Source organism: Caretta caretta, chromosome 26, assembly GCF_965140235.1.
Source record: "Caretta caretta isolate rCarCar2 chromosome 26, rCarCar1.hap1, whole genome shotgun sequence".
Lineage (NCBI taxonomy): Eukaryota > Metazoa > Chordata > Testudines > Cheloniidae > Caretta > Caretta caretta.
This window is the reverse complement of record NC_134231.1, coordinates 6,013,557-6,031,836: the sequence shown is the minus strand read 5'-3', so window position 1 is coordinate 6,031,836 and position 18,280 is coordinate 6,013,557. Positions and strand designations below refer to the sequence as shown.

The following is an 18,280-nucleotide window of genomic DNA, read 5'->3' as shown; positions in this document are numbered from 1 at the left end:
TTCTAGCACGGGGCCTGGGCCTGCAGCGAGAAGACCTGTTAACTTTAATGAGACCATCTGGGTAGGCAAGGGCTGCAGGATTGGCCCCCAGAGCATGCAATGGTATATTATGGACCTGCTCTTTCAAATGAGGGGGAGTCAGATAAGCAGCAAAGTCTAGTTGTTAAGGTACCAGAGTGGGACTCCAGAGAGCTGCGTTCTATCCCTGGCTCTGCCACTGAGCTGCTGCCTGATCTTGGCCAAGTCACTGCCCCGCTCCATGCCTCAGTTTACCCTCCTAGTTTTTGTCTAGTCCTGTCTATTTCAATTGTAAGCTCTTGGGGGCAGGGACTGACTCTCACTATGTGCATGTACAGCACCCAGCACAATGGGGCCCCAACACAGATTGTGGCTTCTAGGCCTTACTGTAATGAATAGAATAAAATTTTCACGGGCTGCATGCAACTTGGAGGCCTGATTCTCTCCTCACTTTTACACCACGTAGCTACTTGACTTCAGCAGAGTTACACCAGAGTGAGAGGAGAGTCAGGCCCTTTGTATCTACTGCAAAGCCAGGCACCCACATTTCAAACTTGGCTCATCATAATTTTCTGCCACCTTTCCTCTGAATTCCAATTTGCCAATGTCTTATAATTAAAATCATAATTCTTAAGCCAAGGCCCTCCTTTCGCCCCTTCCATCTGAGGATCTCAAAGCACTTTACAGAATGAGTCCTCCCAGTCCCCTGTGGGGCAGGCCCGCACTGTTATCACCGCTGGGCAGATGTGGAAACTGAGGTCCCGGGTGGCAAAGTGATGTGCCCAAGGTCACCCAGCAAGTCAGAAGCGGATTAGAGCACAGTTCAAATTCCCATGGCTGTGCTTCAATCACTCGGCAATGTTGCCCCACTTGTTAGGCTGGGGTTTCCAAAGGGGCCCTATGGGGAATAAGGCGCTCAGTTCCTACTGAATTTCAAAGTCAAGTAGGTACCTAACTCCCCTGGACTACTTTGAAAATCTCAGCCTTAGTTCCCAGTATGGGTGATTCTGTCCAGTGCACAATGTCCCTCGGGGCTCTGGTGAGCGAGAACCACCTCCCGCCCAGCAGCGGCCTCAGCCCCACTCACCCACATGGCCTGTGCGTGAACACTATGTAGCTCTCTTCAGCATTGCGCTCCAAGAACGTGACGCAGGTGTGCTTCTCCCAGTGGCGCATGGCCTGCCGGAAAATCGCCCGCTGGCTGCCTGCAAGAGAGGCAGGAGGAGACCAGGAGTTCAGCTCCTTAGACTCTAAGCCCCATGGGGATTTTGTTCTCGGGTTGTACAGTGCCTAGCACCAGGGGGCCCTGATCCATAACTAGAGCGCCCACTTTCTGCAATAATAAATAATCACCATTGGCCCTGCTGAGGTGGGTGAGGGGCAACACAGGAATACGGCTGAGCCAGACCTGTCACAGGGTCCTACAGCACCTGGCAGAGCAACGTGCTGGAATGAGCAATGATCTTTCATTCTTACCTGGCCCTGCAGGGCCAGATTTTCAAAGGGGCCCAGCACGCATCAGTTCCTGTTGTTCTCAGTGGAAGCAGTTGCATGCACAATCCACAGGTCTCTTACCAAGGGAGGTAAGAGTCAGCATTAGGGCCTTACCAAATTCACGACCGTGATAAATGCATCATGGACCGTGAAATCTGGTCTCCCCTGTGAAATCTGGTCTTTTGTGTGCTTTTACCCTATACCATACAGATTTCACCAGCATTTCTCAAACTGGGGGTCCCAACCACGGTTCCCTCTTAGCAGTGCACGTGTGCGTGCGCGCACAGATCCTAAACCCCGCGCACACGGTGAAACACCGCACGCACAAAAATTTGCACAAAAGAAATTTTTTGTGCCCACGGCCTGTCAAAAATTTGCACAGAAGAAATTTTTTGCGCCCACGGCCTGTCAAAAATTAGAGGGAACATTGGTCCCAACGCAAAAGGAGGTCAACTGGGGGTGGGGTGGGGTTTGCAAGGTTATTGCAGGGGGTCGCAGTATTGCCTGCCTTACTTCTGTGCCAGTAGCATCTCAGAAGTCAGGGTGGGAATACCACAACCTCGCTACAATAATCTTGTTCCCCCGCCCTGACTCCTTTTGGGTCAGGACCCCGGCAGTTACAACAGCATGAAATATTTAAATATCTGAAATCATAGTTTTTAAAAAATCCTATGACCGTGAATTTGGTAGGGCCCTAGTCATCATCATCCCCATTTTAACAGAGAGGGAAACTGACGCTCATAGAGGGGAAGCCACTCATATAAAGTCCCACAGCAAATTGAGGGCAGAGCTGGGAATAGAACCCAGGGGTCCTGACTCCCAATCCCCTGCTCTAACCACTGGACCGCGCTTGCTGCCACGTTGGAGCCCTTCTCTCCTCAGCAACAGATGACGAGAAAGGAAAACAGCTTGGCAATGAAACGCACTCCCAGCGTACTGAGCCGGCGGGCCCAGCACATGCCGATCGCCCCCACTCACCACTGAAGTTCCCGCTGATCACGTAGGGAATGACCCCATCCGGCCACACCCTCTCATGACGGGAAGTGGCTGCCCGGCGGCTTCGAGACCGTTCCCGGCCCTTCCTCCATTGCCTCTTCCACTGCCTCCTGGACTTCAGGCTGGTGCTGTTGGTGCTGATTCCTGGGGGGCAGGAGGGCAGCGAAGGCAGGGGGTGTGACCATGGAACCATGGTGACTTGACTGTCCCCAGGCCCAATTCCTCCCTGGTGTAACACCACTGACTTCAGTGACGCCAGCGATGGACCTGGCCCAGCGAACCTAACACACCAGACCGATCAATAATCCATGCTCCGTTACATCTGTTTTGGGGTGATGAATCCAAGGCCCAGTTTGAGGGTCATGATAACAGGGATTAAGAGGAGACCACCAAACTCATCGCAGGAATGAGTCTACATCACACTTGAACCCAGGACTTCACAGTGGAAAGCCAGGATGTGATCTCCCCGCTAGCCCAGATTACAGGCAGAATGGACTAATTACTCATCTAGCATGGCCTTCGCCAAAGCCACCAGTTCTCTACATTGCCGAGGAGACAGTGGCTTTGGTCCCTCTTGAGCTAAATTAGGATGGGGCAGAGCAGAGGCCAGCTAGTGCCCCCGGGATCTCAAGCGACGTGTGCTTGGCTTGGGAATCACAGCCGTTCCAAAATTTTGCCTGTCTCTGTAAGAAAATGAAATAAAAGCAGCCGGGGCGCACCAAGTTCTTGGTCTCCAAACAGTCTAGAATGCTGCCATCGAAGGGCTCATGGAAGATGCTGCCTGTCGGGATGGGCTGGGGTTGTGATGGGGCATGGCTTGGCCAAGGCCACACAGACGGGCCCCCTGGCAAAGAGTGCATGGGGCTTGCTGATTTTGCAACGGACAGTATCCAGGACAGGAGTCAAAGGAGAGCGAGATGCACTGTCCTAGGGTTGGGGGTTCCACGACCACCGCTCCCAAGAGAAGGAGGTGGGTGGTGGTGGTCGAGGACTCTCTCCTCAGGGGGACTGAGTCATCTATCTGCCACCCCGACCGGGAAAACAGAGAAGTCTGCTGCTTGCCAGGAGCTAAGATTCGCGATGTGATGGAGAGACTGCCGAGACTCATCAAGCCCTCGGATCGCTACCCCTTCCTGCTTCTCCACGTGGGCACCAATGATACTGCGAATAATGACCTTGAGCAGATCACTGAGGGCTACGTGGCTCTGGGAAGAAGGATAAAGGAGTTTGAGGCGGAAGTGGTGTTCTTGTCCACCCTCCCCGTGGAAGGAAAAGGCCTGGGTAGAGACCGTCGAATTGTGGAAGTCAACAAATGGCTACGCAGGTGGTGTCGGAGAGAAGGCTTTGGATTCTTTGACCATGGGATGGTGTTCCAAGAAGGAGGAGTGCTAGGCAGAGACGGGCTCCACCTAACGAAGAGAGGGAAGAGCATCTTCGCGAGCAGGCTGGCTAACCTAGTGAGGAGGGCTTTAAACTAGGTTCACCGAGGGAAGGAGACCAAAGCCCTGAGGTAAGTGGGGAAGTGGGATACCGGGAGGAAGCACGAGCAGAAGCGTGTGAGTGGGGAGGGCTCCTGCCTCATACTGAGAAAGAGGGGCAATCAGCGGGTTATCTCAAGTGCCTATACACAAATGCACAAAGCCTGGGAAACAAGCAGGGAGAACTGGAAGTCCTGGCAAAGTCAAGGAATTATGACGTGACTGGAATAACAGAGACTTGGTGGGATAACTCACATGACTGGAGTACTGTCATGGATGGTTATAAACTGTTCAGGAAGGACAGGCAGGGCAGGAAAGGTGGGGGAGTTGCACTATATGTAAGAGCAGTATGACTGCTCAGAGCTCCGGTACGAAACTGCAGAAAAACCTGAGTGTCTCTGGATTAAGTTTAGAAGTGTGAGCAACAAGGGTGATGTCGTGGTGGGAGTCTGCTATAGACCACCGGACCAGGGGAATGAGATGGACGAGGCTTTCTTCCGGCAACTCGCAAAAGCTACTAGATCGCACTCCCTGGTTCTCATGGGCGACCTCAATCACCCTGATATCTGCTGGGAGAGCAATACAGCGGTGCACAGACAATCCAGGAAGTTTTTGGAAAGTGTAGGGGACAATTTCCTGGTGCAAGTGCTGGAGGAACCAACTAGGGGCAGAGCTCTTCTTGACCTGCTGCTCACAAACCGGGAAGAATTAGTAGGGGAAGCAAAAGTGGATGGGAACCTGGGAGGCAGTGACCATGAGATGGTCGAGTTCAGGATCCTGACACAAGGAGGAAAGGAAAGCAGCAGAATAGGACCCTGGACTTCAGAAAAGCAGACTGACTCCCTCAGGGAACTGATGGGCAGGATCCCCTGGGAGAACAACATGAGGGGGAAAAGAGTCTAGGAGAGCTGGCTTTATTTTAAAGAATCCTTATTGACGTTACAGGGACAAACCATCCAGATGTGTAGAAAGAATAGTAAATATGGCAGGCGACCAGCTTGGCTTAACAGTGAAATCCTTGCTGATCTTAAACACAAAAAAGAAGCTTACAAGAAGTGGAAGATTGGAAAAATGACCACGGATGAGTATAAAAATATTGCTCGGGCATGCAGGAGTGAAATCAGGAAGGCCAAATCACATCTGGAGTTGCAGCTAGCAAGAGATGTTAAGAGTAACAAGAAGGGTTTCTTCAGGTATGTTGGCAACAAGAAGAAAGTCAAGGAAAGTGTGGGCCCCTTACTGAATGAGGGAGGCAACCTAGTGACAGAGGATGTGGAAAAAGCTAATGTACTCAATGCTTTTTTTGCCTCTGTCTTCACGAACAAGGTCAGCTCCCAGACTGCTGCACTGGGCAGCACAGCATGGGGAGGAGGTGACCAGCCCTCTGTGGAGAAAGAAGTGGTTTGGGACTATTTAGAAAAGCTGGACGTGCACAAGTCCATGGGGCCGGACGAGTTGCACCCGAGAGTGCTAAAGGAGTTGGCGGATGTGATTGCAGAGCCATTGTCCATTATTTTTGAAAACTCATGGCGATCCGGGGAAGTCCCAGACGACTGGAAAAAGGCTAATGTAGTGCCCATCTTTAAAAAAGGAAAGGAGGAGGATCCTGGGAACTACAGGCCAGTCAGTCTCACCTCAGTCCCTGGAAAAATCATGGAGCAGGTCCTCAAGGAATCAATTCTGAAGCACTTAGAGGAGAGGAAAGTGATCAGGAACAATCGGCACAGATTCACCAAGGGCAAGTCATGCCTGACTAATCTAATTGCCTTCTATGACGAGATAACTGGTTCTGTGGATGAAGGGAAAGCAGTGGACGTGTTGTTCCTTGACTTTAGCAAAGCTTTTGACACTGTCTCCCACAGTATTCTTGTCAGCAAGTTAAAGTAGTATGGGCTGGATGAATGCACTATAAGGTGGGTAGAAAGTTGGCTAGATTGTCGGGCTCAACGGGTAGTGATCAATGGCTCCATGTCTAGTTGGCAGCCAGTATCAAGAGGAGTGCCCCAAGGGTCGGTCCTGGGGCCGCTTTTGTTCAATATCTTCATAAATGATCTGGAGGATGGTGTGGATTGCACCCTCAGCAAGTTTGCAGAAGACAACAAACTGGGAGGAGTGGTAGATACGCTGGAGGGTAAGGATAGGATACAGAAGGACCTAGACAAATTAGAGGATTGGGCCAAAAGAAATCTGATGAGGTTCAACAAGGACCAAGTGCAGAGTCCTGCACTTAGGACGGAAGAACCCAATGCACAGCTACAGACTAGGGACCAAATGGCTCGGCAGCAGTTCTGCAGAAAAGGACCTAGGGGTTACAGTGGATGAGAAGCTGGATATGAGTCAACAGTGGGCCCTTGTTGCCAAGAAGGCCAAGGGCATTTTGGGATGTATAAGTAGGGGCATTGCCAGCAGATCGAGGGACGTGATCGTTCCCCTCTATTTGACATTGGTGAGGCCTCATCTGGAGTACTGTGTCCAGTTTTGGGCCCCGCACTACAAGAAGGATGTGGAAAAATTGGAGAGAGTCCAGCGGAGGGCAACAAAAATGATTAGGGGACTGGAACACATGAGTTATGAGGAGAGGCTGAGCGAACTGGGATTGTTTAGTCTACAGAAGAGAAGAATGAGGGGGGATTTGATAGCTGCTTTCAACTACCTGAAAGGGGGTTCCAAAGAGGATGGATCTAGACTATTCTCAGTGGTAGCGGATGACAGGACAAGGAGTAATGGTCTCAAGTTGCAGTGGGGGAGGTTTAGGTTGGATATTAGGAAAAACTTTTTCACTAGGAGGGTGGTGAAACACTGGAATGCGTTACCTACGGAGGTGGTGGAATCTCCTTCCTTAGAAGTTTTTAAGGTCAGGCTTGACAAAGCCCTGGCTGGGATGATTTAATTGGGGATTGGTCCTGCTTTGAGCAGGGGGTTGGACTAGATGAGCTCCTGAGGTCCCTTCCAACCCTGATATTCTATGATTCTGTGAGTTGCCACAGATCTGTCCCCAGGTCTGTGGGAAGGGCTTAGGCACTGGGATTATGCTGTGTGTCCGTAGCTCTGCCCTGGGACCCCTGACTGGTTCATAGGAAGAGATTTTCCAGAGTGATTTTCGATGCCCAATTCAAGATGTCTTAAAGGGGTCATGTCACCAGAGGGCGGGTGCTCAGCACTGTCTGAAAGTCAGGCCCCTTTGGATGGTTTTGGGCCGGGCACCTGAGAACAGAGGTATCCCCAAGGGTTAATCACTTTCCAGAATCTCAGCCAGAACGGACCATGGGGCCCACTTTGTGTGAGCCACGATGGTGCATGAGGTAGGAGAAACTGCAGATGGAGAAAACCCGTTAGCTCCCGACTGGTCCATTGCCTCCGGGGCCCATGGCAGGCCTGTCCCCTCCACCCTATTTCCCAGCACTTTGCCTAGCCCAGCTACTACTGTTCCAAGCAATGGGGCGTCTGCTCGTCTCTTTGGGGAGAGTCTCCCCACAGCCTCATAGATTCCCCTAGCAGGGAGACAGCAAGACTGGAGGACAGATCCCCAGGAACTCCGGGGGAACGTGAATGGTTAAACAGCTTCCCTGAGGTGCCTGTGGGAACTGGCCCTGAGCTGGGGTACCTTTGTCTTATCCCAAACAGACGTGCAGCCTGCAAATATTATTAGTGGAGCCATGCCAGAGGTGGCTGCCCCTTTTTCAGTCTGTCTCAGTACTCGCAGCTGAGCTAACCGTGGGGCAGCCTGCAGGGCTAATGACCCCTACCTCTCAGCAGGACGGGTGGTAGGGTCTATGCAATCCTTCAGCGCTGGCCAGGCCATTCTGTTTATCTTTGGTGCGGGGCGGGAAGGATGAAAGAAAGGCAGGAGAACAGGGCTGGGGAGCCCTGCTGTTAGGGTTGCACCAAATGGCTCCTGTGCTCAAGTCACTAGTTAAGGGCCTGTGGTGAACAGAGCTAGAACAGGAGGGTCTGTGATTTGTAAGTGACACAGAAAGAGAATCCTGGAGACGGGGAAGTGTCCTTCCTACCTGTGGCTCTCAGGGCTAAACCAGTGAGCTTTTTGGGGGCAGGGATTATCCCTTTGTTCTGCGTTCGTACATCACCCAGCACAATGGGTCTTGGTCCAGGGCCTGGGCTCCTTGGAGCTATGGATACTACAAATAATCCAGATGCTTGATATCGTAAATGGATGTCGGGGGAGGGAGGGGAATTAAATCTCTTAGGTACCTTCTATTTCTAGCTCCTTTTAAGAGAGCTACAACACAGGCCTTGCCAGAGACAACCAGGACATGAATAATAAGCCTCTGTGCTTCCCATCACACAAGCTCAAAGCACTGCGTGAAGATGGGCCAGTGTTGCGATACCCATTCCCAGACTGAGTCACACAGGTGACATGACTCACCCAACGTCACACAGTATAGCAGTGGCAGAGCCGGGAACTTGGGGCCTCCTGACTCTCAGGCCCGTGCCCTACAATTGAGTCAAGCTCTCCCTTCTAACAGCATCCTGCAGCCAGGCATTCCCCAGTAACGAATACCGGGCTAACAATACAGGATGGAGTTTTCAAAGGGGCTTTCAGGGAGCAGGGCTCCCAACTCCCATTGACTTTCCCATCAGGACCCTTTGAAAATTCCAGTCCATGATCCCCTCTTCTCAAGGGGCCCTGGCTCAAGCCATCCCCTGCCAGCTGATCCCTTCTGCTTTGGGGACTCTCCCTCCATTTCATTATGCAGCACGACATGCGGTAACTACCTCCCGGAAATCATTTAGAAATGTGACCTCGGGGACCACCCCAGCATCAGCGGCTCAGCAGATGGGGCAGAAACATCCCTCTGCTTTGGGGCTGGGAGGCACTTAGTAATCTTACCAAATAACGGTAACTATGAAAGACTTTGGCAACCCCACTCTTCTCCGACCCCCCGTGTGCGGAGGCATCTAAAGGAAGCACCTGGAAAGGACCAGAGTAAAGAGCTCTGGCAGCTGAGCAGTTCCTACCGCTCTTAAGGTGCTACTGTACCTGAGGTGTTGGTGGCTGTTTTCTCGATGGTGCGGCGTTTGAGGTCCACGAGTCGGTCCACTTGGAATAACCTGAGATCCTCCTCGTCCAATGCGATGTCTCCCAGAAAGGCAGCTGGAAAAGGGGACAGGCTGGTTATGGGGCAGAAATTGTCAGGTTTTAATTTTGCTGCCTTCCCAGAGTAGGCGTTTTATAAGGGGAACCCTGGAGTTTGCAGTCATGGGATATTATTCAAGCTGACAGCTTGGGAAGAATCAAGAAAAAGATCAGATACTCAGGGCTGGGTTTTCAAATGTCCTGCAGCCACTGCTGGGCCAGATTTTCAAGAGCTCAGCTCCCATTGCAAAGCTTACGGGTGAAATTTCCCAATACATGGCGTTTTGCAGCACTTATGTCCCACTGAAGATAAAAAACGGGGACTTTCAGGGTTTCAGTGATGCACAGGGTTTGTTCTGGCCCTCTGTCACCAGGAAGGCCAAGACCAGCACCTAGCTGCCAGAGCAATCAATGTTCTAGAAACGGGACTTTGGGGTCTTGGTTCCAGGGTCCCGTATGGTACCATAATCATAGCCCAAGCAGAAGGGGCAGGAGAGTAACGGACAACTGGTGATGACTTGTAGGTATCACAAGACTCCAGCGCTGCCAGCTCTTGTGATTCTGTCACGGAGTCTCACGATGTTTGGTGTAAAAAGAAAAGGAGTACTTGTGGCACCTTAGAGACTAACCAATTTATTTGAGCATGAGCTTTCGTGAGCTACAGCTCACTTCATCGGATGCATACCGTGGAAACTGCAGCAGACTTTATATATACACAGAGAATATGAAACAATACCTCCTCCCACCCAACTGTCCTGCTGGTAATAGCTTATCTAAAGTGATCATCAGGTGGGCCATTTCCAGCACAAATCCAGGTTTTCTCACCCTCCACCCCCCCACACAAATTCACTCTCCTACTGGTGATAGCCCATCCAAAGTGACAACTCTTTACATAATCAAGTCGGGCTATTTCCTGCACAAATCCAGGTTCTCTCACATCCCCCGCACCCCCATACACACACAAACTCACTCTCCTGCTGGTAATAGCTCATCCAAAGTGACCACTCTCCAAGTTTAAATCCAAGTTAAACCAGAACATCTGGGGGGGGGGGGGGGGGAGGAAAAAACAAGAGGAAACAGGCTACCTTGCATAATGACTTAGCCACTCCCAGTCTCTATTTAAGCCTAAATTAATAGTATCTAATTTGCAAATGAATTCCAATTCAGCAGTTTCTCGCTGGAGTCTGGATTTGAAGTTTTTTTGTTTTAAGATAGCGACCTTCATGTCTGTGATTGCGTGACCAGAGAGATTGAAGTGTTCTCCGACTGGTTTATGAATGTTCTAATTCTTGACATCTGATTTGTGTCCATTTATTCTTTTACGTAGAGACTGTCCAGTTTGACCAATGTACACGGCAGAGGGGCATTGCTGGCACATGATGGCATATATCACATTGGTGGATGTGCAGGTGAACGAGCCTCTGATAGTGTGGCTGATGTTATTAGGCCCTGTTTGGTGTGTTTCTCAAGGCACTTTCTGACCACAGACAAACATGGTTAGGTGAGAATCTCCACTTTCATTAAAAAAAAAAAAAAAAGGAGGAAGTTTCTAGCACTTATGGTTGCCGAGAAAAGCTTGGAACCAGGGCCCAAAGGCACTCTAAAGGCCCAGAAATGAGGAGATAAAGAAAAAGAACCCAACAGTTGCTGGGTTTCCTCCCCCCTCCACCCCATATCTCATGATTTGTAAGCCAGTCCCATGATTTTTGGGACACAACTCATGCTTTATAAAGGCTTGGCATTAGCGATACTGCCAGTGTATATTTATTCCCCAGGATTATTATTTCAGAACATTCCACCGGACCTTCTGAAAAGAGCAAGGAGGCAGGGCAAAAGATTGGAGACCCGATTCTCTATTGCCCTGTGCAGCCATATTTACACCAGCACAACAGGGTGTCAAATGCTACCCTTCGGAACTGGCATCTTACAGTCACTTGGCACTGGTGCAGATGACTGCACAAAGTGGACAATGCAGGATCAGGCCCCTGGACGTGCAGCTCAGAGGGTGCCTCATGGATACAGAGATTCCAGGGCCAGACAGGAACACTGCGATAAATCACAGGGCAGAGAATTCCACTCCGTAGCTCGGTGAGTTAGGAGCCCAGTGCACACGCTCTAGTCTGTTGGGTTCTCATTGCCGCCAGTAAACCGAGCTCAGATCAACCGTATTTCCTTTGCCGCACAGCAGCTGCAGAGTGCCCTGCAGGTTTGGGTCGGGGCACATTTGCCAGCTCACAAGGGACACTGATAATCATTGTAAACGAATGGGGGCGGGGGGGGGACGACAGTATTTGGTGCCCCGGGACCTGCCCATGGATTTTCTTGTGCACAGGCACCTCAGCCCATGTCACAATCCCAGATAACTGACCTCAGAAAACACACTACTGGGGCAAAGTGTGGCTCCAATCCAGGGATAACTAAGGCAGATTCTCTCTCCGTTTCTCCTCTTGCCCAGCCTCCCCTGAATCCCAGGACAGGAAAGGTGAGGAGTTAATCTCCACCTCAAATGCACCTCCGAAAGAATGCAGCTGGCTTTTCCCTCTCCTTCCTTCCCTCCCACTCCCTTTTTTAAAATAAAAACACAGTGCGTGCAGGGAAAGCAGCAACAAAGAAGACTGATGAAGCTGGAGCACCCACTGGTGCTCTGTGCCCCACCATTGTGCCAGTTCACCAGCTTTGCTGGCAGCAGTGACGCTCAGACATCTGGTTTGGATACAACAGGCCTCGGGACTTTTTTTTATTAATTATTATTACACACATTGTTTTAACCTGGAGCTTCTTTTGCAAGTTCCCTCTTTGCACCCTCCTTTTTCTTTGTGTCTCCACACACACGCCAGTCTACGGCCAAGGGATACTCAAATAACCTCAGCTTCCTCTGCCAAAGAGAATATAAACCATATGGTACAACCGAGAGATCACTGGTGCAAACACGGCCTCTGCCTCCCTCCTTCCCCACAGCGAGCCTGGATTCAGCTCCTTCGCACGATGGCCGCTGCAGACAGCGGCCCCAGAGTCACAACGGAGGCCCTCAGAGGATGGGGTGGGGGCCCTGTGCCTGATTTGCCAGCCTGGGGGAGGGGGGTCCAACATTCAAAGGGTAGATGGGGCTCAAGCTGCAAAGTCTGGATTCAGATTTTACTCACATTTTAAGTTTGGAGCTAAGTTTGGGGCTGTCCTGGTATAAAGATTAGTGGCCCAAGCGCATTGTTCAGATCTGGGATCTGATCCAGTGGTTTGGTTCGGGTCCATCAGGAGGGCTGCAAGCCAACCCCTGAGCTTGCGGTGCGGCCCTCATTCAGGCAAATCTCACTACAACCACTGGGAGCGTCACCTGGGTAAGGAAGGCCCAGAAGATTTCTCCCCATGTGTCCAATGAAATTCACCCCTGAGCAGAGTACCCACAAGGCTAGGCACCACTTTAGTCCTACTTAAGCCCTCAGATTGGGCCTTGCCTCGTACATAGACCTAGTCCTGGCCCAGTACACGGTGTATGTGTGGAATTTGACCCTCAGAGAAGACTGAGTATCCATCCTCCTGGTTACAAAGGCAATTCTACAGCAACAAGCTCTCCAAGTATCACAGTAGAGCTCTGCGTAGTTAAGAACCACACTGCGCCATGCAAGCAGATAATGCCAGTCAATCCTCTGTGTAAAACACACCTAGATTGGAAGCCATAGCTATGTGATGGAACAGTCCCAGAACATGACAGCAGATTTCGGGATGCACGGAATGGGGACACCTAGTGCATGTGGTAGGAGAAAGGAGATGAGGGAATCCCAGTATCCAGCTTCTGAAATCCCATTATTACTATTAATCATGTTTATTACAGTAGCGCCTAGGGACCAACCAAGAATGGGGCCCCATTGTGCTGGGCATGGTCAAACACAGCGTACCGGGAAGTCCTTGCCCAGAGCAGCCCAATTTAAATAGAATCATAGAATCATAGAATATCAGGGTTGGAAGAGACCCCAGAAGGTCATCTAGTCCAACCCCCTGCTCGAAGCAGGACCAGTTCCCAGTTAAATCATCCCAGCCAGGGCTTTGTCAAGCCTGACCTTAAAAACCTCTAAGGAAGGAGATTCTACCACCTCCCTAGGTAACGCATTCCAGTGTTTCACCACCCTCTTAGTGAAAAAGTTTTTCCTAATATCCAATCTAAACCTCCCCCACTGCAACTTGAGACCATTACTCCTCGTTCTGTCATCTGCTACCATTGAGAACAGTCTAGAGCCATCCTCTTTGGAACCCCCTTTCAGGTAGTTGAAAGCAGCTATCAAATCCCCCCCTCATTCTTCTCTTCTGCAGGCTAAACAATCCCAGCTCCCTCAGCCTCTCCTCATAACTCATGTGTTCCAGACCCCTAATCATTTTTGTTGCCCTTCGCTGGACTCTCTCCAAATTATCCACATCCTTCTTGAAGTGTGGGGCCCAAAACTGGACACAGTACTCCAGATGAGGCCTCACCAATGTCGAATAGAGGGGAACGATCACGTCCCTCGATCTGCTCGCTATGCCCCTACTTATACATCCCAAAATGCCATTGGCCTTCTTGGCAACAAGGGCACACTGCTGACTCATATCCAGCTTCTCGTCCACTGTCACCCCTAGGTCCTTTTCCACAGAACTGCTGCCTAGCCATTCGGTCCCTAGTCTGTAGCGGTGCATTGGGTTCTTCCGTCCTAAGTGCAGGACCCTGCACTTATCCTTATTGAACCTCATCAGATTTCTTTTGGCCCAATCCTCCAATTTGTCTAGGTCCTTCTGTATCCTATCCCTCCCCTCCAGCGTATCTACCACTCCTCCCAGTTTAGTATCATCCGCAAATTTGCTGAGAGTGCAATCCACACCATCCTCCAGATCATTTATGAAGATATTGAACAAAAGCGGCCCCAGGACCGACCCTTGGGGCACTCCACTTGATACCGGCTGCCAACTAGACATGGAGCCATTGATCACTACCCGTTGAGCCCGACAATCTAGCCAGCTTTCTACCCACCTTACAGTGCATTCATCCAGCCCATACTTCCTTAACTTGCTGACAAGAATACTGTGGGAGACTGTGTCAAAAGCTTTGCTAAAGTCAAGAAACAATACATCCACTGCTTTCCCTTCATCCACAGAACCAGTAATCTCATCATAAAAGGCGATTAGATTAGTCAGGCATGACCTTCCCCTGGTGAATCCATGCTGGCTGTTCCTGATCACTTTCCTCTCATGCAAGTGCTTCAGGATTGATTCTTTGAGGACCTGCTCCATGATTTTTCCAGGGACTGAGGTGAGGCTGACTGGCCTGTAGTTCCCAGGATCCTCCTTCTTCCCTTTTTTAAAGATTGGCACTACATTAGCCTTTTTCCAGTCATCCGGGACTTCCCCCGTTCGCCACGAGTTTTCAAAGATAATGGCCAATGGCTCTGCAATCACAGCCGCCAATTCCTTCAGCACTCTCGGATGCAACTCATCCGGCCCCATGGACTTGTGCACATCCAGCTTTTCTAAATAGTCCCTAACCACCTCTATCTCCACAGAGGGCTGGCCATCTCTTCCCCAGTTTGCGATGCCCAGCGCAGCAGTCTGGGAGCTGACCTTGTTAGTGAAAACAGAGGCAAAAAAAGCATTGAGTACATTAGCTTTTTCCACATCCTCTGTCACTAGGTTGCCTCCCTCATTCAGTAAGGGGCCCACACTTTCCTTGGCTTTCTTCTTGTTGCCAACATACCTGAAGAAACCCTTCTTGTTACTCTTGACATCTCTGGCTAGCTGCAGCTCCAGGTGCGATTTGGCCCTCCTGATATCATTCCTACATGCCCGAGCAATATTTTTATACTCTTCCCTGGTCATATGTCCAACCTTCCACTTCTTGTAAGCTTCTTTTTTATTTTTAAGATCTGCTAGGATTTCACCATTAAGCCAAGCTGGTCGCCTGCCATATTTACTATTCTTTCGACTCATTGGGATGGTTTGTCCCTGTAACCTCAACAGGGATTCCTTGAAATACAGCCAGCTCTCCTGGACTCCTTTCCCCTTCAAATTAGTCCCCCAGGGGATCCTGGCCATCTGTTCCCTGAGGGAGTCGAAGTCTGCTTTCCTGAAGTCCAGGGTCCGTATCCTGGTGCTTACCTTTCTTCCCTGCGTCAGGATCCTGAACTCAACCAACTCATGGTCACTGCCTCCCAGATTCCCATCCACTTTTGCTTCCCCCACTAATTCTACCCGGTTTGTGAGCAGCAGGTCAAGAAAAGCGCCCCCCCCTAGTTGGCTCCTCTAGCACTTGCACCAGGAAATTGTCCCCTACGCTTTCCAAAAACTTCCTGGATTGTCTATGCACCGCTGTATTGCTCTCCCAGCAGATATCAGGAAAATTAAAGTCACCCATGAGAATCAGGGCATGCGATCTAGTAGCTTCCGTGAGCTGCCGGAAGAAAGCCTCATCTACCTCATCCCCCTGGTCCGGTGGTCTATAGCAGACTCCCAACACTACATCACTCTTGTTGCACACACTTCTAAACTTAATCCAGAGACACTCAGGTTTTTCTGCAGTTTCGTACCGGAGCTCTGAGCAGTCATACTGCTCCCTTACATACAGTGCTACTCCCCCACCTTTTCTGCCCTGCCTGTCCTTCCTGAACGGTTTATAACCATCCATGACAGTACTCCAGTCATGTGAGTTATCCCACCAAGTCTCTGTTATTCCGATCACGTCATAGTTCCTTGACATCACCAGGACCTCCAGTTCTCCCTGCTTGTTTCCAAGGCTTTGTGCATTTGTATATAAGCACTTGAGATATCCTGTTGATCGCCCCTCATTCCCAGTATGAGGCAGGAGCCCTCCCCTCACAGACATTCCTGCCTGTGCTTCCTCCCGGAAATAGACCAGGAGCCAGTTCAGAATTATCCTTCTTGTGTTTAAAACCCTTCATGGATTCGTTTCCACTGTTATCACACACCTGGTCCTTCTCTCTGCTCCTCTCGCTCCCCTTGGCCAGCTCTGGCTTCCTTCCTATTCCATCAAGCAGACTTGCCCCACCACCAATGTTCCCTCTAATTTTTGAAAGGCCGTGTGCGCAAAAAATGTCTTCTGTGCAAATTGTTGTGCTTCTGTGCAAATTGTTGTGCACGCGGTGTTTTGCCAGGCACGCGGGCACGTGTGCAGCTTAGACGGAACAGTGCCCGCAGCCATTTGACTGGATAATACATACCCTGGGTCTGCACTTCTGCGCTAGTGAGTGACTGGCTACTGATTGCTGGAATCACCAGGGTAAACAAAGCCTGTGCTGTATGCTGCATACAGGGGGACCATGGGAGCAACCTAATCTTTAAAGGATATAACTTGCATTGCCACAGAGGGAAAAAACCAGTGCTAAAAAGAAACAGGATGGTTTCTGGCCAAAGGAGGCTGAGAAAGAATACCCCAGACTTAACAATTGGCTTGGAAGACGGCTTTTTCCTCCTCCCTCCATTTCCTTCCCCTGGAAAAGACATCTAAGCTCTCCTCTTTGCTGTGTAGATGGAATCCACATGCAAACCCTAGGCGGCTGCATCTTAGAGATACACCATCAACACTCAGCCAGCCAGCCCTGGGATGGCGATTCAGCTCAGTTACAGGAATTTGGCTCAACTGTCTGCCTTGGTGGCCAGATTTTCACTGAAACACCCTGTGCAGGTCTGGAGAGGGGGTTTAGGTCATTTATCTTGTTCCTATAAGAGCCCAGTGTCGAAAGACGTATGTAGATTGCAGGCTCTTAGGGGCAGGGACCATCCATCCCTCTGTTCTATGTTTGCACAGTGCCTAGCACCACGGGCCAGGTCCATGAACGGGGAGCTGCAGACTGCATGAGGCAATGTCTTGCCCTTCCCTCTACAATGCAATCAATGGGCAGCCACAGTCCATGTTAGAATCATTGAAAGGGAAAGCAGCCAGCACAGTGGAATGAGGAGGACAGAATCATAGGACTTCATGAAATAAGCCACCTCCTTCTGCATTTCTAGCTCACCAACATTTTCTGGCACCAAGGAAAAGATGGAGGAGAGAGTAATAATAATGAAAAGGAAGGTGACAGGATCAGTTAACACGTAAGGAAAGGTGATGCCCAGTCCCTGCTTTGATGCAATTGAACATCTTTAATTATGTCTTTAATTATGAAAATGAGACAGGACAATTAGAGTTACTGGAGAAAACTAAAAGCCTTCTGAATATTGAGCTAGAATCAGATCCTGACTCAGAAATGAACGTGGTACCTGCCCCCCTTTTACAATGGCTGAACCAAGCCCCCCGCTCTGAACAAAACTTGGAGACCTTTGGCTCTGGACCTCATGGTTCAGGCCTGTCTCTAGTGATCACAGCTTTGACCAGACACAGAACAATGATGTTCTACACGACCATGTCTCCACTACCACTTATGTCAGCAAAACTTATGCTGCTCAGGGGTGTGAAACACACACACACACACGCCCTGAGCAACATACGTTTCAATGGCAGAAGTGGCCGTGTGGACAGCGCTATGTCGGTGGGAGAGCTGCTACCGCTGCTCACTGGGGCGGTTGAATTATGTCAACAGGAGAGCTCTCTCCCATCGGCATAGAGCGGCTACACGAGAGATCTTACCGCAGCGCCGGTGCTGTGAAGTCTCCAGTATCTCAACACAGTTCCCCCAGAAGGGTGGGTTTTCTCCCTAGTTTACAGCAGAGCAGAACGAGACACACAAAGGGTGACTTGCCAGAGTCACAGAGCAGGCCTGGGGTGAAGAACTCAAGTGTCTGGGCTCCCAGTCTGGCACTCTACCCACTGTGTCACACTGCCTCATGCAGCTAGAAGAAGGAACCCGGCTACGAACTGTGCAATATTTGGATTGACTATCCATTTATGTGGGCAAGGAGGCAATGGAGTAGTGCAAAAATAATAATAATAATAATAATAATAATTACAAGATAATAAAAAAGAATACAGCTTTTAGGGAACATGTCAAAACCTCCAAGGGGAAGATGAGGGATTGCAGAAGTTCTGACTCTCAAATACATTAATGGACAATACCCTCACTTAGGTAGTGCCAAGAATCATAGTATATTAGGGTTGGAAGAGACCTCAGGAGGTCATCTAGTCCAATCCCCTGCTAAAAGCAGGGCCAACCCCAACAAAATCATCCCAGCCAAGGTTTTGTCAAACTGGGCCTTAAAAACCTCTAAGGAAGGAGATTCCACCACT

The 18,280-nt window shown here is 50.2% G+C and overlaps 1 protein-coding gene across 3 annotated transcripts in view; it reads right to left on the bottom strand.

Moving 5' to 3' along the window:
• BMP1 (bone morphogenetic protein 1) overlaps positions 1-18,280 on the bottom strand; it is an 88,094-nt gene that overhangs the window by 41,612 nt on the left and 28,202 nt on the right. For all 3 annotated transcript variants that reach the window (XM_048829462.2, XM_048829460.2, XM_048829461.2), the window contains exons 2-4: positions 8,986-9,099; positions 2,491-2,652; positions 1,106-1,223 (exon numbers count right to left, since the gene is read on the bottom strand). In XM_048829462.2, coding sequence (XP_048685419.1) covers positions 1,106-1,223; positions 2,491-2,652; positions 8,986-9,099 — 394 coding nt within the window. The remainder of the gene's footprint in view (positions 1-1,105; positions 1,224-2,490; positions 2,653-8,985; positions 9,100-18,280) is intronic.